General features: G+C 41.7%; 3 protein-coding genes across 3 annotated transcripts in view; 1 reads left to right on the plus strand and 2 right to left on the minus strand.

Moving 5' to 3' along the window:
* Nucleotides 1–5,713, minus strand: part of mon1a (MON1 secretory trafficking family member A) — a 6,394-nt gene extending 681 nt beyond the window's left edge. Inside the window, exons 1-6 of the mRNA XM_071494071.1 lie at nucleotides 5,575–5,713; nucleotides 4,925–5,076; nucleotides 2,802–3,185; nucleotides 1,920–2,685; nucleotides 1,532–1,679; nucleotides 1–456 (exon numbers count right to left, since the gene is read on the minus strand). The exon at nucleotides 1–456 is cut by the window's left edge and continues 681 nt beyond it. Of these exons, the coding sequence (XP_071350172.1) occupies nucleotides 316–456; nucleotides 1,532–1,679; nucleotides 1,920–2,685; nucleotides 2,802–3,185; nucleotides 4,925–5,048 (1,563 nt within the window). The 5' untranslated portion in view covers nucleotides 5,049–5,076; nucleotides 5,575–5,713 and the 3' untranslated portion in view covers nucleotides 1–315. The remainder of the gene's footprint in view (nucleotides 457–1,531; nucleotides 1,680–1,919; nucleotides 2,686–2,801; nucleotides 3,186–4,924; nucleotides 5,077–5,574) is intronic.
* A 1,282-nt stretch (nucleotides 5,714–6,995) lies between these two features.
* On the plus strand, nucleotides 6,996–12,912 carry traip (TRAF-interacting protein). Its single transcript, XM_071494072.1, has 16 exons — nucleotides 6,996–7,159; nucleotides 7,324–7,442; nucleotides 7,537–7,594; nucleotides 7,707–7,790; nucleotides 7,968–8,007; nucleotides 8,092–8,219; nucleotides 8,317–8,411; nucleotides 9,038–9,151; nucleotides 9,292–9,379; nucleotides 9,456–9,545; nucleotides 9,925–10,013; nucleotides 10,112–10,267; nucleotides 10,429–10,474; nucleotides 10,560–10,664; nucleotides 10,750–10,800; nucleotides 11,502–12,912. The coding sequence occupies exons 2-16, from the start codon at nucleotides 7,345–7,347 to the stop codon at nucleotides 11,607–11,609; spliced, it is 1,350 nt and encodes a 449-aa protein (XP_071350173.1). The 5' UTR covers nucleotides 6,996–7,159; nucleotides 7,324–7,344; the 3' UTR covers nucleotides 11,610–12,912.
* A 631-nt stretch (nucleotides 12,913–13,543) lies between these two features.
* grm6b (glutamate receptor, metabotropic 6b) lies at nucleotides 13,544–27,493 on the minus strand. The gene is made up of 11 exons (XM_071494070.1): nucleotides 27,173–27,493; nucleotides 25,386–25,978; nucleotides 21,728–21,944; nucleotides 20,133–20,268; nucleotides 19,834–19,988; nucleotides 19,341–19,481; nucleotides 19,058–19,258; nucleotides 18,166–18,305; nucleotides 16,565–17,188; nucleotides 16,173–16,484; nucleotides 13,544–13,882 (listed from the first exon to the last, which is right to left on the minus strand). Exons 2-11 carry the CDS (start codon nucleotides 25,920–25,922, stop codon nucleotides 13,643–13,645), a joined length of 2,703 nt encoding a protein of 900 aa, XP_071350171.1. The 5' UTR covers nucleotides 25,923–25,978; nucleotides 27,173–27,493; the 3' UTR covers nucleotides 13,544–13,642.
* Nucleotides 27,494–27,500: the final 7 nt, after the last annotated feature.

The following is a 27,500-nucleotide window of genomic DNA, read 5'->3' on the forward strand; positions in this document are numbered from 1 at the left end:
AGTGTTTGTGTTATTGATGGTGCTGAAGCTATTTCCATCTTTTGTTATCTAAACCAAATTAAAAAAAAAAAAAAAAAAAAAAATCTAGCCAGCTAAAATACAGCTTTAATTTACCATCATTGCACAATCTATTCCATCACTAATATGTGAACTAGATCAGAGGAACCCAGAAGCAAGAAATGCATAGCTTTGACAATCATACAGTAAGTGGACACTGAACTGACTACTGCTCCATCCACAGCTGCTGGTAGCACCGGGCCAGGCGACGTTCAGGGTGACGCTTTTTGTTCCAGGAGGTCAGGCAGCAGCGAGGGCTCAGTATGTGAGAGGACTCAGGATGAAGAGACGATCCTCCTCCTTCCTGATCCACTTCAGCAGTTTGTTGACAGCAGAGACCGCCAAGGCCTTGGTCGCCAGCGGACTGAAGCAGAGGTAGAGCTCGAAGCCACTCGTCACCTGCAGGAGAGAAGAGAGAATAAAGACGGGGGGCATGATGAGGCAGTTTGAAGTAGTACTGCAGTATTTTGCTTTGGCTCAGTTTCGCTATGCAAAAGAGCCAATCTGGTGCTTCACTCTTACCTTTAAACACAAAACGCTGCCCTTACATACAAGGTGCAAATCATACAGTGTCACATGTTTATACGTTGGAAAACTAATAAGTATCAGTGATTATTACTCAGCGTACACCAGAGTTCACTCAGTCATGTTTTACAGAAATTTCTCCTGACTTTAACAACATTAACCTCGTGCATAATATTGCAACATGAATGGCAATCCATCCACCACCACTAGTGAAGGACAAGGGAAGGAAAAAAGGGGTGAAAAAATGCAGTTTCCTTCCTTTTTGATTATATTTAAAATGCTGCAAAAATTAACTGAAATTGCAATGTGTAATATCCAAATTACAGGAGCAGCAATTTTTTGGGATAAAGGTAAAATGTGTCACAACAGACCATTAATCAAGCATTTTGTGCTCCAGAGATGCCCCCGGCCAACAAATCACATTCTTCACATGTAAAGGAACATGCTTGAATGGTACAAGCCCCAACTAAAATCACATCATCATCATTTTTATTTATTTTTCAGGGAAAATGAAATGCAAAAATGACCATTCCAGCTGAAACCATGACTCATACTACAATGGTAATATCTGCTCCATTAAATGTGTATATTGTTATTTCATATTCTATGTTCACCAGCATTGCAGCATCACTGCCACTTACTATATTTTACATGAATGAAGATACAAGTGCTTGGAATGTCTAATGTTTGAAGTGTTGAATAAAAATAAACTTTGTACAGTCGACATCACAGGTTCACCTGTTCCCATGAATGAAGGAGTTACTGTCAAGTCAGATTCTAGAGTATATATGCCATGGGAGATTCGGAAGAAAATTAGGTCCATGGCATTTTGTGTTGAGCTTTTTTTGTGTTGAGCTTTTTTTGAGCTTTGAGATTCTATTATGAAAAATAAGAAATGATAAAATTCTTTAAAAGACTATCACATCACATCTCCTAACGCCAGGCTTACCCACGCCATCAGGTTTTCAGTTTCACTACAGCGGTAGAAGGAACGGAGAGGTCTGGTTGGATGGTGCAAGCAGCTGTGAAGGTCCTGGTACAAACCCATCAGCCTTTCCTGCTCCTCGTCAGACTGGTACCCAACAGGAAACTCTGGACTGGAGGAAGAGAAAGAAAAGTATCTTGTTCAACACCTGAAGATTTGCACTGATAAAGATTTCTACTCAAAACAGAAGCCAGAAGTTAAAGAAAACACTGCAACATTCACTCGACATGAACTACTTTGAGTACTTGAGCGTTAAAGTGTTGATTGGGTCATTCTCATTTCTTTTCTCATTTCTTTATGCAAAAACAACACTCGTGTAACTAATAAATCTTTCAGCAGACATCCTACCCACCTGGTGTACAGGCCCGAGCTCTTTGATTTGTACAGGAAGTGCCTGAGCTCTGGGATGCCGACCTGTGCCACAGAATAACTAGGACTTTTAAGGGCCTCCTTCAGAGCCTGGTAGGCGCTGCGCTTACTCAGCCTCTCCAGGAACCGCTGCTTGCAGTCGGACATGTTAAAAAAGTCCTCTCTGTCTGTCGACACCAGGATGAGGCAGAGCTCGGACGCAGGCTCCAGGTAAGAAATGTGAGCGTGGAAAAATCCTGCAGTGTTAAACTTTGGCAGGCAGATTGGCGTCCAGCCCTCACCCTCTCGGAAGGACGAAGAGGAGCCAACGAGGTTGAAGACTAGGTGCAAGTCTATGTGGTGCAGGAACTGGTCCTTTTTTCTCACCAGGGTAACAAGCCGGTCCCCCGCCAGCAGGATAGAGAACACCAGGTTTTTGGCTTTGGCAGCCTGCAGGCTCGATGAGACCACATCCCTGGCGGAGCTGGCCAGAGGCAGACAGGTGACGGCGCTGAGGAGCAGACCGGGGTCTCGGTCCAGCCGATGCAGCAGGTTGTCAGTGAGATACTCGGAGCCGGCCAGCAGGCGACGCAGGTCATAGTTCTGCTTGTGCTGGAAGATGTGGTTGAGCTGGGTGAGCGTGAGCAGGCTGACGATCTGGTAGTAGATGTACTGCAGCTCCCGCAGCAGCTCCTTGTCTGACTGACAGGTCCGAGACACGCCCACCAGGACCAGAGGGCTCTTGGTGAGGAAAACCACTTTACAGCCATCTGACACAAGACACGTTAACAGAGGTTACATGGATCCAACAGATTTCAGTGAACGCACTTTTGACCATTACAGTTTTACTTAGGAAACCCACGTTAGAGTCAAAGCATATTCTGACCTGCATGGATGGAGCGGATGATGTTCTTCTCGGCTTCTACAAAGGACACGAGCGCCATCATCACCCCCATGGTGCTGGACAGAGCCTCCTCTGTGCCGTAGCGGGTGTAGATTGGCTTTCCGGCCTCGCTCAGCACAAACACGTGTTTTCTGTGGCTCCTCCACGCCTCACTGGACACATCCTCCTCCTTAGACCTGCTCTCCGATGAAATGTTGTTGCGTTGCTCCTCTATGGTTTTCTCACCCACCAGCACCTTGAGCTCCTCTGCACACTCTCCTTCTGATTTGTCCAGTTCAGCATCCTGCCGAGCGTCTTCCTCAGTCTCTGCAGTCAGATCCTCAAAAGACTTTGCGTGGACGAACATAGCACTCTTCTGACCGGCACCTGAATTAATGATGGTCAGATGTTTGTCAGTATGATGCATGGATATGGAAGGAAAGCATAAGTAAGCCCATAAAACATTAACAGCCTGTCACAGGCTGTTTTTTAGTTGTTTTAAATCTGTGAGCATAGCAACATTCAGACGAAGAAAAGCTCAGGCAAGCTTGTGTGTCTTTTTCACACTGGTCAAAAACAACACAAATGTAAACTTTATACTTTACTGGAAGTGTTTTCAAACCATTTTTTTCATTTTTACAAGAGAAAAGACTTTAAGGGTGAACACCAGCTGGTTGGTTTGGGTAACGTACATCTGGTGAACCTCCACTGAGATCACCACTCAGCCACTTCCCTGAGCTTTTCAATGGACAACATCCAGGACTGTCTTCCACGCAGTGAGTGAACTGAGCTACTATCGGCCAAAATAGCTGGCTGAAAAAGATGGAAAATAACTTAAATTCTTATATTATTCCAAGATATGATTTTATACTTTCAAACCAAAAAAAAAGGTTGATTTGGTCTCGTAATTCTATTCTATTCATTCTATTCAGAGCAGCCACAAATTAACAACCTCTGGCCACAGCTTATTAAATTTAGAGAAAGAAAGTAGGAGAAGAATAAGACAAGTGTGATAATGAGTCAGCCAGATAAGGATGCAAAAACGTCCTGTTTATCTGCAGAGTGGAAAAAGCAAATCCAGACAAAGTTACGTCATTTCTCCCGTCAGAGTTGGATTTGTTAAAGCTGGATGTGACAGATGTGGACTGCTGCAGACGTGCTGTGAAAAGGAAATCTCCTTCTACAGACGTCAGTCAGGAGATGTCTGCATTATTGCATTATTATAGTTCATGTTAGAGAATATGGCAGCTTTTCCCTCCTATATTGTTCGTATTACTATCATTACAGTCTAGTCTAGAGTTCCATTAATTCATATAGTTCAAGTTTATCACAGCAGCATAAAACAGCCAACAAATGGCTGTTTGAGTGACGTGCAGATTACAAAAGACAGTCACAGACATAAAACAAATAAAACAAATAAAATAAAAACAAGTCATTCTGGTTTCTGTGCCCGAGTGCTGCCTAGCAGGATGTCTACTCGTGGATCACTTTTCACCTACGAGTAAAGTCACAGAAAAGTATTGCTCTAGTGCTTTAAGCATGCTCTTGTCATGGTGTCATGTGGTGGATTCAAGCTGCTTTCAAAGAACCTACACTCTGCAGCATAAAGCCATCATTGCATCCAATGCTAAATGAGGAAATAACAGGAGCTTCAGTTCCTTATCAATGACACTTTGCAGAAGGATTCGTGACAGTGGATCTTACCCACTGACTGGTGCGTGATCAGCTCACATGGAGGTGTACTGTAAACGTTATCCTTGCGTACTGTAAGCATGTTTGATGCTTTGTAAAGTAATCCCATGAGGGATGGGCCACATGATGGAATGACGCTTAAATTAAATTACATGAATTCATTCATCCACTTATCCAAACCCCGACATGTCCACACAGAACTACAGTCTTTGAAATACGATAAAGAACAAATGATGGTAAAAATCCCATTGATAGTTGTTAACTTGTTAACTGGGATTTATTTAGTTCCACAACTGAAGGTAGAAAGTGTCTGCAAGTGGGAGCTCACAAGGAACACAATTTCAGTATGTTTGTGCTTTGGAAAGTTACACTGTAGGTTTGTCTGAGTGCTTACTGACTATCTGCAGAGAGTGCTGAATGTGGACCAGCCTCACCTGGTTCAGTTCCTTCCACCAGACCTGGGGTGGGGCTGTCTGCCCTGTCGGTGCGAAGGCGGTCCACAGGAGCCAGAGTGCCATTTTCCCATGACGCAGCCCCCCTTTGGCCTTCTCCGTCCATCACTGCTACTTATGGCTGGGACACACACCTGAGAGGACACACAGACAGACAAACGAGCAGACAGAGAGCCATAGGACCAAAGGTTAACAGCTTCATGACTGAGGCTGTGATTAAAGATCACGTTGGTTGTGATGTACTATTATTAAGGCATGACCAACATCATTCAAATGTTATGGTCAAACTTTAACCCTTATTATTTTTCAGACAAGCTGCAGAGCTAAAGTCCAGTGTCACTCTTGTTGCAACATGCAACTGTTGCGAAACTAAATTAGAAAACAGAATAAGAGACTCCTGGGACATTTCTCCTCCGTGTCTATATCCTCCTTTTTTATATGAATTGTTGATCTGTTTTTTTTCACACCTTTCAGTCTCAGACACACGTCTGATATCTATGCAGAACTTCAGAGGCTACTTTGATTGCTAACTTTAGCAGACAAGCAACATCAGCTAAAGCTACCTGGCTACCTAGCTTTAACCGCCCTCATCCTGACACAAAGCTCTCCTTAAATTATTTGAAAATGATTACCTTTCATTTCCGGAGTTGTCTACATTTGGTCGCTGTACTCCTCAGCTCGACTGTCACAGTTGCTGAAGCTAGCTAACTAGCAGAGACAAGACAGGGGCACTTCTTCTTGCTCGTCAACATAATGCTGCATTCAGGACACTTCGGGAAGTCGGAAATTACAAGCTCCCACTCAGAAAAAATATTGGTACTCATGTACAGGTGGACTTTTTACTTGGAGGCTCGGGCGGTAATTCAGGTCCTCGATTTACCTGATTTGACGTCATAACAACTACAATCACCGCGCTATTTTCTTACAACTAAGAAGTCATGTTATTTATTATATTATGCGATATATCCACATCCTTGTTGTATTGAAGTGAAGTAAATTCAAGACGTTTGTAATTGATAATAATTAAAGTAATTGATATTGGTCCAATAGTCTACTCGAGCGTCATTGATATTAACATGATTGGCTATTAATGTGATGTTAGTCCGCGCATCCACATCGTTGTACAACTCGATAATATCTTCGCACGGTTTTCGGATCTCGGACGTTGCCACTTAGAAGATTCCCAGTTTACCCTTGTCCTGAACGCAACGTTATGCCCTGTTCGGCTGCGGAAGTAGGAATTATGGGATATGAAGTTCTCTTCCAGAGAATGGCTCTAGGTTGTTGAACAGAGAAGTAAACAGGGCGATTTGATTTAAAAAACTAAATGTGTAAAGGCCCTACTCAAAGTTATCTTTGCATAAATTTGTGTTGTGCATTTATGCCATTGTAGTCATTTATTTCACAGTGGGCAGATTATAGTAAATGAGATATGTGAAACTGTACAAATTTAAAAATGTTCATATTATGATAAGATTTGTGTGGATACCAGCTCACAAAGGGATAAAGGGCAATGAAATTGTGCATGCATTAGCAAAACAGGCTCTGAGGCATGATGGAGATCATGGACATTTCACTTAGTGAATCTGAAGCAAAAGGAACAATCAAAAGAAACATCATTATAGAGTAGCAGCACAGTCAGGACACAGGAAACACAGGAGAACACCTTTATGCATTAATTATGCCACAAGTTGGCACAGAGAGGACGGATTAAAGGAGCGGAAAGGAGAAGAACATCTCAAACAAGGCTGAGGGTAATAAAAGTGCACCTAAACAAATATCCTTCAGGACGATTACAGCTCTGTCAAATAGAGTAATCAGTGAAGCGTGTAACTTTTTCACTGCCACTTGTCATGAAGTGGAAAAAAGAAGAACTTCTCTGGTGAAAGCGTCATTAATTAATTTTTTTTTTTTAAGTATTGTCCCCTTTGGATCCTGTCGCATCAAAACCCCTTTACAGTGTAATTTTTAAATACAAAGACAAGTAAGTGTAACTTCAGACCTGACTTGAGAAATCGTGGCCGGCGTGAACGCAGCATCGGGGGCGGGGCTTGGGTTTGAACGTCCAGCGCGGAAACAAAGCAGCGAGTTTGTTAGCTAGCGAGCTTCTGTCCCAGAGAAACACATTAACTGGGTTAAAATGACATATTACAGATAATATTAGGGATGATTCACTTTTTAACGAATGACTGCGCAGTAACCTAACGTCGTCGTTTGGTAAGTATGGCAACTGTCGATAAGGCTAACGTTAGCATTACATTTAGCAAACTAGCCTGGCTGAATGTCAAGGGCCACTAAAGTGTGAGGTGCCGTAAAATTTACAGTTATGTTTCTGCGTTAAGTAGGTATTTATGATTAGTGATTTTCTGTATTCGTTACAGAGTGAGCCTTGTGACATTAAGATGCCTATCCGTGCATATTGTACAATTTGCTCCGATTTCTTCGATCACTCCAAAGATGTCGCTGCCATCCACTGCGGACACACTTTCCACTACGAATGGTAACCTGATAGAGAAAGTCAAGCCTTCAACATCACTCAAATTTCTGACATGTTGTAACCGCGGCTAATTGTCTCCCTTCCCGTCTGCTCTCAGTCTGCTCCAGTGGTTTCAGACGGCCCCCACAAAAACCTGTCCACAGTGTAGGAAACAGGTACAGTAACTTACTCTTCCAGACATCACCGATCTGCTTCTAGCCCAGACTGAACCGAGTGGCCACTCGGAGGAAAGACATGAACCTATGTACTGTTGTGCTCTGTGTGTAGGTCAGCACCAGACACATTATCTGCAAGCTGTACTTTGACATTGGTGGAGAGGAGGAGGCCACAGCAGACCCGGAAAGCTTGCAGGTACCATCATCAACACCTACACAATATATCAGACTTGGTTTTGGGCTTTTTAGTGCACAATTGTTTGAGAAAAAGTGCTTAAGACTGATGCCAAAGATAGTCCTTCTTGCAATTACATCATCTGGAATTAGTGTAATAATTTTTTTTTTTCTCTGGTTGTGTTTATCTCTTTCCTAGAATGAGCTTGATCGAATGAAGGCGCTTTTAAGCTCTAAAGGTAAAAAACTATGTTTTGTTTTTGTGGTACTTGATTGTTAAAAGTTGACACTATAAGTTGATTATCTGTCTACTCAATTTGTAGAGCGAGACTGGCGGGACAAACAGAAAGTGGTGGACAGTTTGAGGGAGACTGTGGACAAGCAAAAGCGAGACCTGGACAGCATGCGGAAAGAGATTATGGAAAAGGAGATGCTCTGCTCGGCTCTCAGAGTACGCTGCCTGTCCTTATTTGCTGAAACTCATTGTCTATAGAGACTCATACTGAGTCTGTAGTTATTTATTTTTAATGTTTTCGCTGTTCTCACAGAAACAGATGACATACTTGGAGACACAACAGAATGACATCCAGGCTGCCAAGGAGGAGGCCCGGAGACTCAGGATCAAAATGAAAACTTTTGAAAGGTATCTACAGTCACATAAACATATTTATGTTAGGGCTGAACAATTAATCAAAATATTATCAAAATCACATTTACGGCCAAGTGCAATATCCACTTTTTTGCTAATAGTAAAATGTGTCACAACATACCGTTTAAGGAAGCATTGTGGTGTGGGGAGACACCCCGGCCTAAAAATCCTATTCTCCGGCCTTAAGGGAACATGCTTTTTTTGGTACATGACTCAACAGAAATTACGCCATCATCATATTTTTTCAGTGAGAATGAAATGCAAAAATAACCATTCCAACTGAAATTGTGACTCTTATCGCAATATCTGCCAATATCTTTTTTTTCTGCTTTTTTTTCTTGACTATACTGCAAGTGTGAAAAATATTTTAGATGGTCTTGAGTACCTCTATATTGTGACATGTGAGGGTATTTTGGGTATGTTTGAGGATACATTTTCAAGTTTTATTTGCTGTAGATCATTGGAAAAAAATCACTATTAGTAATTTGGATACACAAGCAAAGAAAAAAAAGAGACATCCATTCTTAATTTCTCTCAGCTAGCAACTCTGCATATGTTCTTTCATTGTAAAAGAAAGTTATACTCATACTGTGCACTAACACTGCTGACTTTTCCCACAGCCTGGACGTGTTGTTACAGGGTCAGAGAGCAGAGGTGGAGTCCATGATCACAGATATGGGGGTCAGTCAGGCTGCAGTGGAGCAGCTCTCTATCTACTGCATCTCTCTCAAAAAGTAAGGAGCCCAGTGTCTGTTGATGGCGACACTAAGCGTGAGCTCGTTTTCTCACTCCATCGTTTGAGCTTTGGTCCTAATGAATGCAGTTTCCCTGTCATCAGTCGCTCTACATTCATCCTCTCCCCTCCATTTTTCAGAGAGTATGATAATCTAAAAGGAAGCCTGAAGTCTACAAATGACATGTGTGAGAAGCTGAAGAGAGAAGTGCTCTCCTCAAACAACAAGGTAGTGACTAATCAGCATCCGGAGGAAATGAACAATGAATGAGGAAACACTAAATTAGTTTTTGTGTCATTTGCAGTTACAAAAAGCCTCAGTGGAGGTTAATCAGACCAAAGATGACATGAAGTCTCTGCAGAATGATCTGACCAATGCTGACAAGGAGATCTCTGTAAGTAAATCCACCAAACTTCCTTCTTGTTTTATAATAATGGAAATAATAACCCTGGTCCCAGGGCCTTTCTGGGTGGAGTTTGCATGTTCTCCCCGTGTCTGCGTGGGTTCCCTCCGGGTACTCCAGCTTCCTCCCACAGTGCAAAGACATGCATGTTTAATTGGTGACTGTAAATTGCCCTAAGGTGTGAGTGTGAATGGCTGTTTGTCTCGATGTGTCAGCCCTGTGATAGACTGGCGTCCTGTCCAGGGTGTACCCCACCCTCGCCCAATGTCAGCTGGGATTGGCTCCAGCAACCCCACCAATGGATAAGCAGTATAGATAATGGATGGATGGATGGAATTGTTATAATGCCTTCATGCATATCTTTCAACAGAGTCTGAAGAAGAAAGTGGAGTTTCTTCAGAAGACGCTGAGCACGCCGACACGGACAAACGAAACCCTCAGTCGGCTCGTGTTTGAAAGGTGTGTGTCACCCAGCCATCGGACTGAAATCTCCCCACACTTTGACACATTTTCATCAAAACATAAGCCATGTGAATGTTTCTCTGCACATCTGTCAGCCCGGCCCCTCTGGAGCTGAAGCAGCCCCGCCTCCACCAGCCTGCAGATAGCCAGGACATTGACCTCAATATGACCTATGATATCACTACACCAGATGACGTTACAAAGAGACCAACGAAGGTCCCATCCAAGAAGATGCGTCTTGACCCTCCGGCGTAAGTTTTATGTCATTCATGTGTGAGAAGAAGGTTTTGGAAGCTGAGGTTAGTGACTTGTGAGCCATGTGTTAGTAACAGTGTGTTTATATTGTGTAAACTAAAATTGTATGTAAAATGCTTTTTTTTTTTTTTTTTTTTTCCCCTTTTTTTCCCCCCAGAACGTCCATGTCAAAACACAGTGAGAAAAGTTCATCGTTATCCAAGGTAGATTTATGAAAGTCACCTAAGGTCTGTTTCCAAATCTGGTGTGTATATCATTAAATAAATAAATATATTTTTTGTACTTCAGGCTCAAGATGAGGATGGATCCATGGATGTATTTATGAGGAACTCCCTTCTCTTCAGAAAGAAGACTTTTGGTAGCATGTTGGACCCTCAGAGGAAATCTGGAGCTGTATGTACCACACAAGCACCTGCTGTGTGTTTTTATTGTAAGATTTGACCGTTTAATGGTTTGATCAAAATATTTCTCGTTTCAGGTGAGAACCGGTTATGATGGATTAGGAGGACGGACTAAATTCTTCCAACCTGTATCCTTTTATCTGTGATGTGGAATATTTTCTCAATTTGAAGCACTTATTCATTATTTTTATCATTAGTAATAGAGGTTCTTTTAATGGGGTGGTGTTTAATATCCTTCTTGACTGAGTTAGGACTTTAAGTGGAATATGACCTCATATCAACCTCATTTTTAGCAGCAGCTTTTAGCTGTTTTCAGCAGAAAAGTTCTGATAGAACCTCTGTGCACTACCTGCTCAGTGGCAACAACAGACGGACACAGTTAGCAACTAGCTGGTGAACTTCATTGTAAATTTAGCAGCTAAAGTCAGATACTTCCCTCTGGAGTTGAAGAAAGTCAAAATGGGGTTTAAAGTTGAGTGAATATTAGATTTTAAGTGCAGTTAGCAAAGCAGCAAGAAACATAGTTTAAAATGAATGTTAATGTTGCTCTGTATCTGCTGGATGTGTAAATAGGTCGATATGTGCTAACACATTTCCCATAACAACTCCATAAACTGATGTCAATGTTGTGTTTTAATCTTGTGTCACGGGGCCCACTCAGCAAAAAAAGAATGCTGCTTTAAACAAAAATTTATTTAGATGATATATATTTTGGGACTTTTTCAGGTACCAGAGTAATGGATAATAGTAATGGAAAAAAGTGAAAGACAGAACAGTAAGAAACGTCGGTGTGAACTCGACTGCGTTGTTCCTTAACCAAGCACTCCAGTCTCCTTTATCAGAGATTCGCCCACTGATGAAAGCAAAAAGGAAGAAGGTGACCAGACCTCCACCCAAGATTGTTACTCGTCTGACTCTGGACAGCTTCCTCGAGTGAATCCCAACATCTCCTACTCTGGAGGTCAGAGGTCAGGATGCTGCGTGTGAAGGCACATGTTGGTGCTGCTGCGGCTCAGAGAACCAGCCCGGCAGCAGTTCTGCCCCTCGGCACCAAACAGGACTTTCTGATTGAACTTAATTTATAAGTAGTAACTGACCGAACACCTGACAACACATGCTGAGCTTTGGGTGACATCAGCAAACCTGCTGCACAGTTTTACATTGTGTGTGTTTTGTTTGTGTTTGTGTGGCGATGTGAATTTGTATGTGGTGGAGACTGCCACTTTGCTTTGGGGCCTTTTTTTGTGGTTATGTGGGTGTCTGAGACAAACCAACGTATTTTTGGACCATTGAAGTGACGCTGCTGTGTATCATTCATTATCACAGAAAAATAATCTCTTTTTCACTCTGAAAAATGATCAGTTATTTTTCACACTTATTTAAAGTCCCTCTCCATGAACGCCAACATGTAGATATGATGTAGATATTTTTTAGCTTTAATGATCCTGCCAGATGTAAAACCAACTCAAATAATAAACAATATTTTTTTTTATTAAGGTTTGTGTGGGGTCTACAAACAAATCCCTCATGACTGTGCTTTTATTCACAAACATTTCACTGAGGTGTGCTCTCCTGCAGAGGGCAGTGCAAACAGTGTTTTCTCACACAGGGACATGAATCTCGCAGCCCTCCTGCACTGTGAGGGGAAAATGCACTGCACATGGTGACAGCTGAATCCATTTGTACTTAAAGGCTGCGCCAGTACAGAAGGTAATCCTCAAGAAATACAGTCAAAACACCGTCAGTAAAACCTGAGTTGTACATTGTGATCAAGTAACAAAAAGTACGCTGTAAATATAATACAGGCAGATAAGGAAGTGTTGTTAATTTTAGGAGGTACCTCAGGCTAATATACGATATAATGTTTGCAGAAATGAGAATTTGTTGTGATGGAGGAGTTTTCATGGCACAAGATCAAATACAACTGATGCAGTGAAGCTTCTTGACGAGGTTCCCATGCATGAACGTAACAGCAGCTCGTCTGTGACTTTGGCATGTTGCCATACAAACTGACCTGCGAGCACATTTGCTTGATAGTTCGACAGACAATATGGGGAAATGCCAAACATTGTTTTCCACTGTGGAAAAATATAAGTACCAGAAAAGATGAATTGCTTGTTCACAATCACTTGCATCCTGTTTTCACCCGTGAATTTCCAGTTTCCACAGCCAAAATCAGTTTGTACCACAATGATCATGTACATAACACTAAGTTAAATAAAATGCTTTGTTGTATTAGAGACTGGATATTGAATGATTCTGCTGCGAGGGGTTATAGTTTAGTGATCAATTCTACCTTCCCACTGGAGTTTTTATCAGAAATAGTAACAGGACATGGTGGTGGTGCATTTCAAAAGCTACTTCCTTCCAGTGCAATCAGAGGCAAAAGTCACGATACCCCATACAAACAATATTTCAAAACATTCATGTAGACATAAAACACAATCCATGCAGTGCTTTTGGAGCCAGTAAACAACGCTTCATTGACCTTGAGGGATTCCACATACATGTACATCTTCCTGCAGGGCAAAGGTCGCCATTTAAGCTCAACTTATTTTTTCCTAAACAGCATTTCCCAGGGAGAGTTAAAACTACCAATGCCTCTGTCAGACTGAGGTGTATATGTGGAGGTCGTTACAAAAAAGAAAACAATAATTTTGCCTGCATTCCAGTCAGGATGGCTCAGCATCCGCTCAGTCTTTGTTTAAGTGTCCTAAAAAGTTATCCATGAGCGTCCCTGTTTCCTTTTGTGCTTCATTCCAGGTGTGGTAGTTCTGAGAAATCTAAATAAGTGTGAAAAGAAACCAGGAACGTCTTTGCCGGTGTTTCAACCCATAGTGAGGGGGGAGAAGAGAAAAAAAAAAAATCCAGCCAACAACAAGAGTAAATTTATTTTTCACTCATCATCAACCATATCATTGTGACTGTGTTACGTCATGCGATGAAACATGGGCCCGTTTTTGTGTCACTTCACTGTGATCTGTCCGGCTCGATCTTGGACTCTCCATTCTGTTTATCGTTGGACTTCTGGGACAGTTGTGTGGTCACAGTGGCCGCCTGCACCACGGCTTTGAAGCTGCGCTTTCTCTTCTGGACGTTCTGCTCCGGGTGGAAGATGATGACGTACACCTTGGGGATGTAGAGCATGCCCAGGGACACGGTGGCGCTCAAGCTCATGGACACCGTCAGGGTGGTGGTCTGGATGAACATCTGTGAGGGAGACGCGGCGGGTCAGAGGAATCGCTTTACACAAGGCTGTGGTTATTACTACTCCACCACTGATTAATTTCAGCAAATGTCCATCCATCAGTCTGCAGTTAATAATTGATTTTATCATCATGCACAGGTTAAATAAAATACATTATATGTAATCTCCTAGGCTGTCACAACGCAGTCTTTACAATCTTCATCTCAAAGCACAGGAGGCAGTGTTTTTCCCCTGATGAATGATTTATGACCTGGTATATGTAGTCAGGAGAGGAGGATCTATTTATGGGCTTTGACCACGTCTACTCCTCACTGCTCTTCCTCCTATTGCAAATCCAACAGTAATAATGAGAAGTGACTTCTCCTGAGATCTGCATCCAATAAATTATGAACTCATTATTCAAACAAACTGTACAGGTCATAAATAAATCAAGCCATACGTGCCATAAATAAGATATATTTGTGCCATGAATAAGTCATGAATTGTACACTATCCTCAGCGGCAGCACATCCTGGCATCTCTCAGGCCGATGTCCATACAATAAAATTTCTTTTATCATCTTGCTTTTTATCAGAGTCCCTCTCAGAGGCATTTCTATAAGGAGCTGAAGTGATTTATGAGTTAAGTGGGTTGTATTTATGTGCTTGGCCCGGGGCGAGCAGAGAAACTGGGTCTCAATCAGTGAATGGTTCCTCCATATGTAAATACAGACATGGAGCAGGTAAATCACCTCCTCTTACACATGGCCCCAACCATGATGGAAGGATAACAGCCACTATTTTCATGTGCCAGACAAAAGTTAGCGTCTATATTTAGCTCTTTTTCTAAGTGATGATTAATTGAATGGGATGGCTGAATTGGTCTACGAGGGGTCCTTATTGTGCCTCGGCTCATCTGACCTCCTTTCTTTCCTTCCCTCCCTTTTCTTAATTCACTTCATTTCCATTCGGAGGAGGTGAAAAGGCTTTGAAAGTACCCCGGGCTTTAATTGTTTCAGCCTGGCTGATTCATAATACAGCTCTCTGTTAGTCAAAGCGTATCTCCATTTTTCAAATATTCCCCCCAACAGTCTCATACTTTGTGGGGGCAGAAAAAATAGCCCACAAGCTAAATTAAACTGCAACTACAGTGGAGGCAGGATGTCCTGTGAGTACAGCAGGAAGCAAATATGATATGACAGGCAACAAACTCAGACTGAGGGATTCATTTACTCTCTTACTATCAGTCTGTCCCAGTGTGTAAATTACATAATTTGATTTGACTCATTATTTTTAACTAATGTTGCGACAAACTCCTCTACAAATAGATGAATTTATTCAAATTAAATCATTATTTACTGTAAGATTTGATTACTAACGTGTCTGTTATGTCCCATAGCAGAAAAGTAAAGGTCTGAACAACACAACCCCAGAGTCACACGTACAGTACACAGAGGATAAACCAAAATGTCTTGTCATTTACTTTTCAATAACTGAACAATTATTTTACTTTTGAATTGAACTATTTATTTGTCTTTTAAAAACAGCGCTAAACATATTTTACAGCTGTCTAGGTAAAAATCTATTTTTAAATTCCTTTCATATTTAGATTATTATTGGACATTTTTTTTTTTCATAAATTCCTTTATTCATTAATTTAATCAGTTGATAGACATTTTTTTTAATCCCTCTTTTTATTGGCCAGTTAAATATCAGTTAATAGTTTGACAGTTCATAGTTGACCGTGGAAGCAGCTGACAAAACTAGACCTAAAATAATTTAGTGATTTAGTGAATTGACAGAAATTTAATCTGCATATTTTATATTTTTTAATAATCAGTTTGATTTTTCTTATGTGGTAGTAAACTGAATGTCTGGGTCAGTTGGTCTGATAAAATAAGCAACATGAGGGCGTCACTTGACTGGAAATTGTGAGAAGTAGTGGTCACCATTTTACAGACTCAACAAAAAGATTAATTGAGATGATGATATGCAGATTAACCAAGAATGGAAATAATCGCTAGTTACAGCCCTGCTCAAAACAATGTAAACTCAGGGTCCAGCCTGATTGTCACAAGGCCTACATCAGCAGAAAGAGTTTGTTCAGTTTTCATGGGAGTGTAGATGTTCCATTATTCTGAGCTCTTTCAGGACGAGATTGTCTAGGTAGGTCTAGGTCTGAGACTCTGTTCAAAGCTCCAGACCAAGCAAGTGAGCTGAGCTGCGATTGTACTTCACAATCGTTTTAAAGACCCTGAGGGTGAACCCCAGTAACAGAACCAGTGAGGCCTGTGAAAATGGTAAATTTCCCCACCTTCTCAGTTGACTGCGCCGTGCCAAAGAAGATGGGTACGAAGGCCAGCCAGATGATGCAGGTCGTGTACATGGTGAAGCCAATGGGCTTAGCTTCATTGAAGGTCTCAGGAACTCCTCTGCTCTTGATGGCATAAACCGTGCAGGTGATCATCAGGACGATACTGTAGCTCAGGCATAAGATGAGGGACAGGTCGGACATGTCACACTTGAGGACTCCACGGGCAAACTCAGGGTTTGGAGGCTTCTGCTCCTCATAGTCGATGATGGTGTGGGGGGGCATCACACCAAACCAGATGAACACCCCCAGTAACTGCAGAGAAAGGAGCGTTAGAGTGCTACAGCTGGGGCTCTAGGTGAGGATCTATGTGATAGACAAATATACACGCTTACCTGCACTGAGATGAGTATAAAGGTGATAATCAGCTGAGAGGTGGGGCTGATGAATTTTGGGGGCGTGACTGACTTCTTGCCCTGTTCGAAGATGCGGTAGATCCGGTTGGTCTTGGTGAGCATGGCAGCATAGCTGATGCACATACCCAGCCCCAGCAGTAACCTGCGGAAGGCGCACACGGCCACGCTGGGCTCAGCTATCATGAGGAAGGTGATGAGGTAGATAAGAAAGATGCCTGTCAGCAACACATAGCTGAGCTCTCTGCCGGAGGCCCGGACGATGGGGGTGTCATTGAAGCGGATGAAGGTGACGATGACTCCAGTGGTGGCCAGGATGCCCAGGATGGCCAGGAAGACGGGGATGATGGCCCAGGGAGAGCTCCACTCCAGCTTGATGATGGGTGTGGGCCGGCAGCCTGTGCGGTTCTTTAAGGGCCTCATGTCAAAGGGGCACATGTCACAGGTGAACTCGTCCAGAAGGTACTGGTAGCCATCGCAGAGCTCGCAGTGCCAGCAGCAGGGAACACCCTTCACCATCTTCTTCCTCTCACCAGACTCACAGGGGAAACTGCACACTGACTCAGGGATTTTTCGGTCACCACCTGACCACTGCATCTCCTCAGACTAGGGTGGATATACAAACACACAGGCGTTATCTTATTTTACTTGAAGTATATCACTTTTTGAAAGGCTAAGAACTGCTGCCATTAGATGGACCACAATCTGTGCGAAGAAGGAACATGCAAAATCAATGACTTTGCAGGCACAGAATTAGCTGACAAGACTGATACCACTCTCATACCTGTATGCTAACTATGTGGCTAACACCAGCAGACTAGCATAGCATAAAGACTAAGCTAGTTGTTTCCATGTTAGTTTATGATAAATCACAACCCCAAGGAATTTGGTCAAAAAACTCTCTAATTTCAACATCACAGATTTTTAATTCAATATCCATATTAATTTCTTTTTGATTTCCAACATCCATCAATTTAGTTGTTGTAACATTAAGAGACAATTTATTAACATCAAACCAAGTTTTGAGAATTTCCTGCTCCTTTTTAACAACATACAAAAGTTCCTTTAAATTTCTCTCAAAACTAAACAAATTTGTATCAAAAGCAAAAAATGACAATATGACAAATAATATGAAATGTTTTGGACCAGTCACTGATCCTTGGGGTACTTAACATCTCATACAATTTATTTTCTAAAACATTTTTGGAAATACATTTTTTTCGCTTTCTTAGCCAAGAGGATCAATTCCATGCCACAGTCTATGGCCCACATGCTAACTATGTAGCTAGAGCCAGCATAGTTTATTTTAGCATAAAGACTGGAAACAAGGAAAAGGTTAGCCTTGCTCTAGCTAATTCCAGGAAGATCCTGTATCTGGCTGAGATATAGGCTGGCACTTAACCCTCAATATCTCAATCTCTTATGATAAGTTAAACTAACTGGCTGTTGGCTCTAGCTACATAGTTATCTTAGACATGAGAATGGTATCAATATTATTTACCTATGTGGATGTATTTTTCAAATAGTCTAAGTATTAGTAGAAGTTCAAGTTTTACTCAAATGGACCAAAAACAAATATTTACGTTGAGTCGGAGGTGGTTTGTCCATTGGCCGATAAGCTTGTAGCCAGGGTTGCTGACATTAGACAGTTGGTACTGGAAGATGTCATACCGACCAGGAGCATCTCCATTCTCATTGAACATCACTCCAGTTCCTGCGCTGCCTGTTCGATGGAGATAGAGTTTTAATGACCTGTGCACTATCAATAAAGCATTAGAGTGAGTCAGGGTAGACGAGTAATTCAAGCTCTCTATGCTGGAGATATGCTCCCCCAGCTTTAGTAGCAAAGAAAACACCCACACGCCGTTGAATACAGCTTGTGTTTACTTTCTTCAGTCCTGTGCAGTCATGTGGAAGCTGAGTGCAGGATGCTCTTTAGTGAAGGCTTTCCTCCACGAGTACAGTCTTTCAGTGCACTCTGCTCTGTTGCCCTAACGTGATGCTCCTCTCAGGTCCCTGCAGGCGCTCAATCAGAAAATCTTCCATACAAGCCAAGGTCATCCAGCAAGAGGAGAACAGTAAATAGGATGCTTTCATAGACACTTTTTTTTCCCTTTTTTCAAACTGACTTTTTATGAAAGGAGAGGATGAAAAGCGGGAGCATTGTGGATAGGGGAGAGCAAGGAGGCAGCCCTAGGGAGGGGTCGTGCTTTGAAGAAATGTGCTGTGTTCTGTAGCTAGGTACATTTGCAGAAACATCTCAAGGCTTACGTCTTCAAGCTGACCTCCCTTCTGCTGTTTGCTAAGTTTGCTCCCTTTAAAACCTTCTGTAGTGACAGAGAGCAGCAGTGGAAAAGCAAAGGTTTTGCCAGCACAGGTCTCCTGTAACGCAGGGTTTTACGCCTAGGCAGATCTAAATCAATACATGTTATATGAGAAAGGAGGAAAATCACAGATTGAATGGTGGAAGCTCACCATTGAAGTTGACAGAGCGAATGTATTGTAGGAGCATCCGTCCTTCCACAGGGTCCATCTTCTCACAGACACCCATGGAGCCAGGACAGAGGTCCAGGTGCATGCTGTGTAAGGCGTGTGCCATGGCATACACAGCATCAATCACAAACTGCACCTTGCCCTCCTGTTCGTACTGAGAGTCTCGGCTGATTCTTTCTTCCCCTGACAGAGGACAAAAGTGTCACACAATGCAAAACTGCTGTCACAGGAAATGTTTGAAATTTTCAAGTTAAACGTGTCATACCTGTACATTTCCTTCTACCCAGTTCATATTTTATACCAGGGCGAGTTAGTTTGCACTTGAAGTCGTCTTCCCAGAATTCTGCAAACCAGATGTTTCTCCTGTTGTTTTCTAGAGATCTCGAAGTGAAGTATTGGTCAAACCCTGAATTGGTTCACAAACCGGAGTTCATTAATGTTTCATAAAATGTCACCCATCTTTGAAATAACAGCACTCTGACTGATATGGTGGAGTATCAGTAATCATACTGTGCTAAAATCAGAAAAAAAAATCTAATTTTGCACAATGAAATATGGCTCCAACTCAGTTTACTCAATCTTTAGTGGCAGAGCGGGAATATCACTATCAGACATATCAATCATTCATTTCCTTTATTTCTTGTATTAGTATTAGACTCATCCATCACCGTCAAATGTCACAGGCTATTATAGATATTTCTTCCATATCCTGCTGGTTTGAGTTAGATGTAATAATCTGATTTTATAAATTGCCCTACCATCAATAGAGGCTCTTTTTGGAAGGATGGTGACAGCGCCCTCAGCCACGTCCTCTAGGTCTTGAATCGGGGAGTTTTTGGCACCCCAACTGTCGGAGCCAACAAACAGGAAGTGCCCTGTCAGGTTGGCCTTTTTGGCAGCCTGCAACACTCGCCTAGAAGAGGACAGAATATACTTAGCACACTTTCTAAGTTGCTCCTCTCTTGACAAATAAATATAAAAAAGTACTCCCGTGCACATTTTATTTATCTGACTGATTGCCTCTGTCCAGTAAAGTGTTGAACAGAGCTTGACTCACTTGATGTCGTCCTCATTGGCAAAGATAATGACCCCTCGAGCGTTAGAGGTTTCCATCATTCTCTTGATGATTTTCTCAAACTCCCCTGGTTTGGGCTCTCTGGGAATCTTTATAGACTGTGCAATACACAGCCCTCCTGTGTCAGACACATTGGAAATATGTTGGCATTACTGTACATTCTTTCTTTTCTTCCCTCACTGCAAAACAAAATAACTATGTATGTATATAATACTTCTAATAATCAGTATCATAACAAAAACTTGAAAAGATAAATTACCAAAAGGATGGTCAGCATTATGACACTATTACATTAACTTATATATTCAATGTCCTCTACAGCAGTGATTCTCAAATTGTTTTCATGTGAATTGTTTTCATGTCACCTCTAAAGTGACACAAATTAGACCACAGAAGCCAATCTGATAAAATTTTTGCTTTTAGATGTTTTATTACATAAAGTGTTTAAAACACGTCACATTCTGTCATTGCGTTAGTTATGGATGGGATGATAGTGAATATAATTATTCCCTTTTTGCTGGGAAAGCCCAGGAACCCCTGCAAGCACCCCTGGGGGTCCCCAGACCGAACTTTGAGAGCCATCAGCCTACAGGAAGAATGGTGATGAATTTTTATGTTTCCTTGTCATGAGTCAAAATTTAAATGTGTTGAATACTTTGGTTTATTGGATCAAATACCTTCAAAATTTGTGGCATTTTGATCAGTCTAATTAGCAATCATTAGCATGCTGACATGCTAAACTGAGATGAACATGTTCAACATTATATATGTTTAACAAAGGCATTGTTATTATGACCATAGCCTGCCAATGTTAGCATTTTGATCAAAGTGCTGCTGTGTGCTACAGTCTCACAGAGCTGCTAGCATGCAGCTTCTTAACCATGTTAGTGTCGATGATGATCACCAGACTTAAGCCAGAAAACATGTCTAAATGACAAAAAAAAAAAAATCCATGAACCAGGTATAATAAATTACATTACAGGAGAAATAAACATGTTTACAGAATGGTACAATTAATGTTTTCCCCCTATTTCCCCCTTCATGACAAACGTACAGGGGTGAATTTTATTAAGGCTTAAAGTTATGCATAATTGAGGGCATGCCACTTTGAGTGACAGGTGGGTGAGTGTATGATGGCACTAGGGAAAGGTAAGGGGATCACCACAGTCATAAGGATTCATCGTCTGGCAACCATGAATGTCTGCACAGAACTTCATGGCAATGCATTCAATAGTTGTTGAGATATTTCAGCCTGGATCAACGAGGTGGGCTGACTGCATCTCTACGGCAACTAACAACAAAGTGCGGATGCACTAGTAGACTCACTTGCATAGTCAGTGTACAGTATGTGTAGGAATTTTGAAATTTGAGTATGAAGTCTGAACCCTCAGAACATCATTTGAGCTTTTAAACCCTGTGATGTGCTGACTTCTCTTTGCCCTGTTAGTCCTTGTGTATTAAAGGATTTCTCTGCCCTACTTCTGTCTTTTTAATGAGTGAGGACAACATGGTTTGATAAATGAGTAATCCCTTATTGTCTGAGCAGTGAATTCACATTCATACAGCCAGACACACACCTGCTTCTCTGGATATCTGGAGGAAGGCATCAACACCGCTCTCTCCATAATTGCCCTCAGAGGCCAGCGTGGAGACGTAGTTCCAGCCCATGGCTTTGACAATGTCCACCATGGCCTGGGCCTGGTAGGAATCAGGAGGCACCACACGGGAGAAGAACTCGTAGCGACTGTTGTCGCTCAGCTCCGGGGCAGTGGAAGCATAGCTGATCTGTGGGATCTGAGACACACGGATGGGTCAGTGGTGACGAAAATGTTGGGTCAAGTGGAAAATACGAACAGCGCTGATTATTAGGCCAATAGTTAATCCAAAGGTAAAAGGACTGACAAGAGGAGGCAGTGAACCATGTCAGAGGATGATGCACCACTTACTCACAGACAAAACCTCAACAGTGTCTAAATGGAGGCTTCCACATTAATACTGACAAGTTGTACTGCATTAAAAACCCAAAATTGGACTATCATAGAGACAGTTCATCTCTTGAACAGCCTGTGTCCTGAGTAATTCTCAGAATTGAGGCAACTTCACAGTGTGATCTGCCCAGAGCTGGTTTGTGCTGAGGATATAGCCAACACCACAGTGAAATACAGATGGTAGGAACCACAGCTGTAAAAGCATTTGTTTGGGGGAAAAAAATGGATGAGAAGATTAATTTACTGGTGTGCTACTTCTTTAATGACACAGTTTATGTCGACAATCTCAACCCTGACCCTGCTAATGCCGGTCCCCCAGCATGGCTTAACGTTGGGCCCTCTGGAGGGGACGAGGAGAAAAAGGTAGACACAAGGGGTAGTGAAGGGAGAAGGAGAGAGGAGCGAGAGAACCATTTCACAGATTATCTGGAAGGATTATAGGGGTTTTAGTCAAATTACGTTAAGCACAGAGGGAGAGACAGAGATCAAGAGACTAGAAAAAGGTTAGCATTTCTCAGCTGTAAGCCATACAATATATTTAATTCTGATTGCCACATGCAGCTTAAATTTGCTGCTCTGTTTTAACCCCATCAAGATCATATTTACTGGACATCCTCCATGTCTCAGGGCACATCTTCAATCAGGGGTGGACCTTCTCGAAATCAGAACTGTTCTACAGCTGTGCGTAAACCAACATGTCCACTGAGAGACATGAGACATCATTGTCCAGGAGAGTGTGTGTTGGCGATGTCGCTCAAATGTTTGCATACAAATTTTGTAATGAACAAGATAACACATAATCCTCTTCAAATTAATCCCACAGAAGCATCTGTACCAATTCGCTTTCTAAAATCAATGAGCCGTATCAGTAACACAGGAAGTATCTGGTAACAGTCCGGTCCTGCTGAAATCTTCTCACATTCAGTAAATGATTGAAACCGTTCATGGAGACAATCCAAGAAAATGTGAGCGTAGGTTAGTCATGACTTTACTAAAAACTGCATAGACTTCTGCTTGTGCACAAGGTAAAGAGATTTTAGATGCACTTGTTTTCATGATCCCCAAGAATTAGTTACTGGAGAGTGGAAAAAGTTGAATTTTTTATGATTATTTTTTTTCTATTACCTTACAGCAAACAGCATTATTAAGGTCTGCAGTTGCAGGTAATTGGAATTATGAATAGCGCATTATATACTAAGGAGGAGGAATTGAGGACTATTTCCAGTCTCAGTTAATCTATCAAGTACCTTTTTGATTAATCTATTAATGGTTTAGGCTATAAAATGTAAAAAAAAAAAAATAGTACAAAATTACAATTCCCGACAGTCCTGAGTGAATCTTCAGAAAAGCAGCAAATTCTCACATTTAAGAAGCTTGATCAATAATTTGTCAATCAACTAATTGATTAATGAATTGATTCAACAGTGAATGATTTGTAGAAAAAAGGAACTGCATGAGTCCTGTTATTCAACAAGCTCAAATGTGGAATAGTAGAGATACAAACCGCATACATTACTTTAGAGGTAAACCACTGAGTGAATAAAGTAACCTTGAAGCTGTGCTCGCTTATTGAGAAAAGAAAGTAATAACAGTGTCAGTGACAGCGCGTCAGGCTGAAACATCTCCTGCTCTGGCTAAGAGCAGATGTTCAATGTATAGTGAACGACAGTCTGTAAGCATCCGCAGTCCGGAGAGCAGCACATATGGACAGTAGGAGGAAACACACCATTTAGCTAAATCTACTCCACACCGGCCACAAGTTTCTGTTATCCTAGAACCAATGTCATCCTGCTGCCCTGATGCTCTATTTTCAGCCCAGGGTCCTGAGCTGCTGAGAGGGGCTTAGTGGAGGTTGGGATCTATAATTCTGTAGTTAACATCTGCCCTATATGCAAGCCGCCCCTCCTTGGCTCCCAACTCAACATCCTCGCATAAAGAATGCTGCAACAAGTGGCATCCATTCAAGTAGAAATAAATTTTTTATGTAAAACAAATTTGGCCATTTTGACTCAGGCTGGTGTTTATTTTTAGACATTTCTAGATTTCTGGCAGGCTATGTCAGTAAGTCGATGAGAACATGACATAATGTGGGATTTACACAGACTCAATGTCCCATCATCGCTATAAGCAGTGTAATCAATTATTAAAGGTCAAGATCATCTGTTAAAAAATAACGTGGATTAGCCTTCATGACAATAGATTCACAATCCCGTGAAGTGTGTCCTCCATCAATACAAGAGCTCATCCAAATTATTCAGTCGTTTCAAAACCATATCAGGGTGAATGTGCACTGACGTGGCTGTGCAGCAGTAATATGATGTTATGTGTAATATTATCAATCCAAGTATCCAACTAGAATGAAATGATGTTATTAAATATGAGTAGTGTGTAAAATCCATAAGTGAACTGCAACTAAACTTAGCCAAGTTAGATTATAAATTCTAATGATGATCAATGTCCCTATTCATCGTCCCAGAGTGGACTTACAGTAAAATAAAAAAGGTGCGACTGTGCCTTTTAACTAAAGACCTGCACTGAGCTAATTGAACAGTAGAAACAAACACAGATAAATTTAGTGACTGAAAATAGAAGTTCTGTCAGTTTGAACCATTAATCAGTTTCAAAAGTGTGCCTTCTGACATATTTGTGGTCTGAGCACAGCTGGTCTCTGATATCACTAAAATATGGGACACACCAAACATACAAATTATTATGGACATATTATTGATGGTTGCACCCAGTTTGGTACAGTCTCAGTTTGAAATCATTCTCTTGATCTTTTTGTGACCACTAATCAGATGTTAGTGTATGGCCTGAGTGTGGAGATGTTGGAAAAAAAAGTGATTCTTCTTTTTGAAATTATTTCAGTCCTGAAAAGGTCCTAACAAGGTGAAAGCAGTGTGCACTATTTCATAGAAAATTAGCCAAAATTAGAAGTCATGAAACATTAACATAATTTTTTTGTTTGTTTGTTTGTTTGTTTTATTTTATTATCCTTTTTATCGTCTTTGGGATCCCTCAGTATTATCTTGGGACCCATTAAGTGATCCTGATCCTCAGGCTGGGAACCACTGCTCTACTCATGTGCTTCTGTTTGCTCCTTTGTGGATAGATTTAAAAAAAAAAGAGAAAGCAGTGAGGGATAATGGCTTTCACCTCATCAGCTTACTTTACTGAAAAGAGCAACTGTCCCAAATATTTTGACCTTTCAGTGTTTAATGAAGAGAGTTAGTGACAGAAAGCTCACCGCAAACAGTCGGAGCACGTTGGCCACCATGATGGACACCGAGCTGCCAGATGCCCCGATCACCCCGACCACCCTCTCTGGTTTGGGGATGATGGGAGGCTCTCCGTTTGAGCAGCGGACATCTGAGGTGTCCTTCTGAATGAGGGCTTGGACAAAAGTGAGCGACTGCTCCAGGGCGTAGGTGTCTCTGGAGCAGGTGTCCAGGATCCGGGCCCCCAGAGTGATGTTAGGCAGCAGGTCCGGGTCACTGTTGATCTGGTCCAAGGCGTACAGCATGGCCTCCAGTCGGTGGATCCCCTTCTCTCGTTTAACATCCCCACAGGGTACCCCAGCAGGCCCTCTAGAGTGCACCGGGAACAGTCCGCCCAGGGTGATGTCACCCTCGATTTTGATGGACTGGGGCTGGGTGCCCTGCTGGGCCCATGAGCCTGGGCTGATACTGACCAACAGCACCCACAGCAGCCCAGACCATGTCCTGTATCCGGATGGTGAACCGAGCCAGGAGCACTGATGAGATGATCGGACCTCTGATGTCATGATGATGACCAGCAGAGGTACTGACAGCACCAGGCCACTCCCTCTACCTTTGACACCTAGGGACGGTTACAGAGGGGGCTTTAGGGTCTGGTCATCTTCTCGTCATCATTTAGTATAAGTTCTATAGTTTCTATCTTCTACTGAGGAGATGAATGATGCAAAGTGCTTGATCCCTTTTAGTTTCAAAGTCAGATAAAACATGTTTACCACAATTTTACCACATCACATTATATTTAGTATTTTTGTTTGGTCTGTCACAGCACTGAAGGTACAACAATAAATTACTTTGTTTGTTAAAGAAACATCTAAAGGTTTTTTCAGCTTTTCCATCTTTTAAAAGTTTTATTTTGGTTTGACCTTTGCCTCTATGTATAACATGATATTGTAATTGTAGACCTGCCAGTGGGTCTGTACAGTTGATGAGGTCAATACTAAGCAGCCTTACTACCCTTACTAGGTAACAGAGTGTATAGATGCAATTGATCCACTGGAATTTATTTTAGCCTGACGTCAGACTACAGTTCATACAGGTTCTACATTGTGGTGAATTAAAGCAGAAGTAAGAAAACATAAGAAAAGACAAAACATAAGCTATAAATGTATACACAGTAGAGCTGTGGCTGAGCAGAGGATTTTTAGGCAGCCTGCAGGATGATACAGAGTGAGTACTGGAAGCTTTTATCAAAGAGAGCTGAGAGCCAATTACGGAAAACACTATAAATTTTGCAAAACAGAAAACAGGCAACAGAAAACTGCCTTTGCAGGATTTCATGCTCCAGAAGCTGGAGCAGGTTAATTATATCTGCATGAGGATCATTGACAAAATCAACTGAGTTCAACAGAATGTAAAAATCTCATTATCAAAAGTGTATTTAACATTTCCAGACAGACAACAGAAAACATTTATTATGGGGTAACTTCATTTTGTTAAAATGTAAATATTGAATACAAATGTCTAAAATGAATTAAAGTTGAATAATAATAGCTTGCCTGCTTTCAAATTTTGAACACATTCGAACTTTAGCTCATTTATGATGCTACATATTTCTATTTTTGCGCATTGTGTTTGCAAAGTTTAATTAATGTAAATTAGTTGAATAATATTTTCAAAATCTGTAAGAGAATAATGTGAATCTGCAGAAATCGAAGTGGCATAACTCCCTCAGTTATTGCAGATAATTCTTTTCCTTGAAAATACCATCACAGGCGACCTACAAGTAGAGCAATTTCCTCATAAAGGCACTTCTTACCTGCCCATTCTTCATCGACCAGTCTCAATTTTATCCATCACATGAGCTCGTCCACACAGGCCTCTGTCCATGGTCCAAAATGTGATTATGTGTCTAGAGGCAAGGCTCTCCTCTCCACACCAAAAGTAAATCCTCTATCATCTCAGACAGCCGCCATGCACTCTCAAAAATAACCAGAACACACTAAAAAACAATGGTCTAAAGAGAAGTAGTTGTGATTTATAAAGACAAAATGAAAACTCAGACTTTTGAGGCTTTAGGTTGTAGTATCATGGCAGTGTCGGGGAAAAGTGGAGAAAAAGCGCAACATTACAGCAGTGAGATTCTA

Source organism: Trachinotus anak, unplaced genomic scaffold, assembly GCF_046630095.1.
Source record: "Trachinotus anak isolate AG129_WGS33_773 ecotype Australia unplaced genomic scaffold, CSIRO_AGI_Tana_v1 ptg000013l, whole genome shotgun sequence".
Lineage (NCBI taxonomy): Eukaryota > Metazoa > Chordata > Actinopteri > Carangiformes > Carangidae > Trachinotus > Trachinotus anak.

Bases quoted from the DNA above. Each gene is read 5' to 3' on its own strand.
- traip (XM_071494072.1), top strand. From the start codon at position 7,345: ATGCCTATCCGTGCATATTGTACAATTTGCTCCGATTTCTTCGATCAC. The intron at 9,380-9,455 runs GTAGTGACTAAT...TGTCATTTGCAG, and splicing joins TGCTCTCCTCAAACAACAAG to TTACAAAAAGCCTCAGTGGA. The intron at 10,475-10,559 runs GTAGATTTATGA...TTTGTACTTCAG, and splicing joins AAAGTTCATCGTTATCCAAG to GCTCAAGATGAGGATGGATC.
- grm6b (XM_071494070.1), bottom strand. From the start codon at position 25,922: ATGACATCAGAGGTCCGATCATCTCATCAGTGCTCCTGGCTCGGTTCA. The intron at 19,482-19,833 runs GTAGGGCAATTT...GAACCAATTCAG, and splicing joins AAAAAGAGCCTCTATTGATG to GGTTTGACCAATACTTCACT. The intron at 17,189-18,165 runs GTAAATATTTGT...TATCCACCCTAG, and splicing joins CAAACCACCTCCGACTCAAC to TCTGAGGAGATGCAGTGGTC.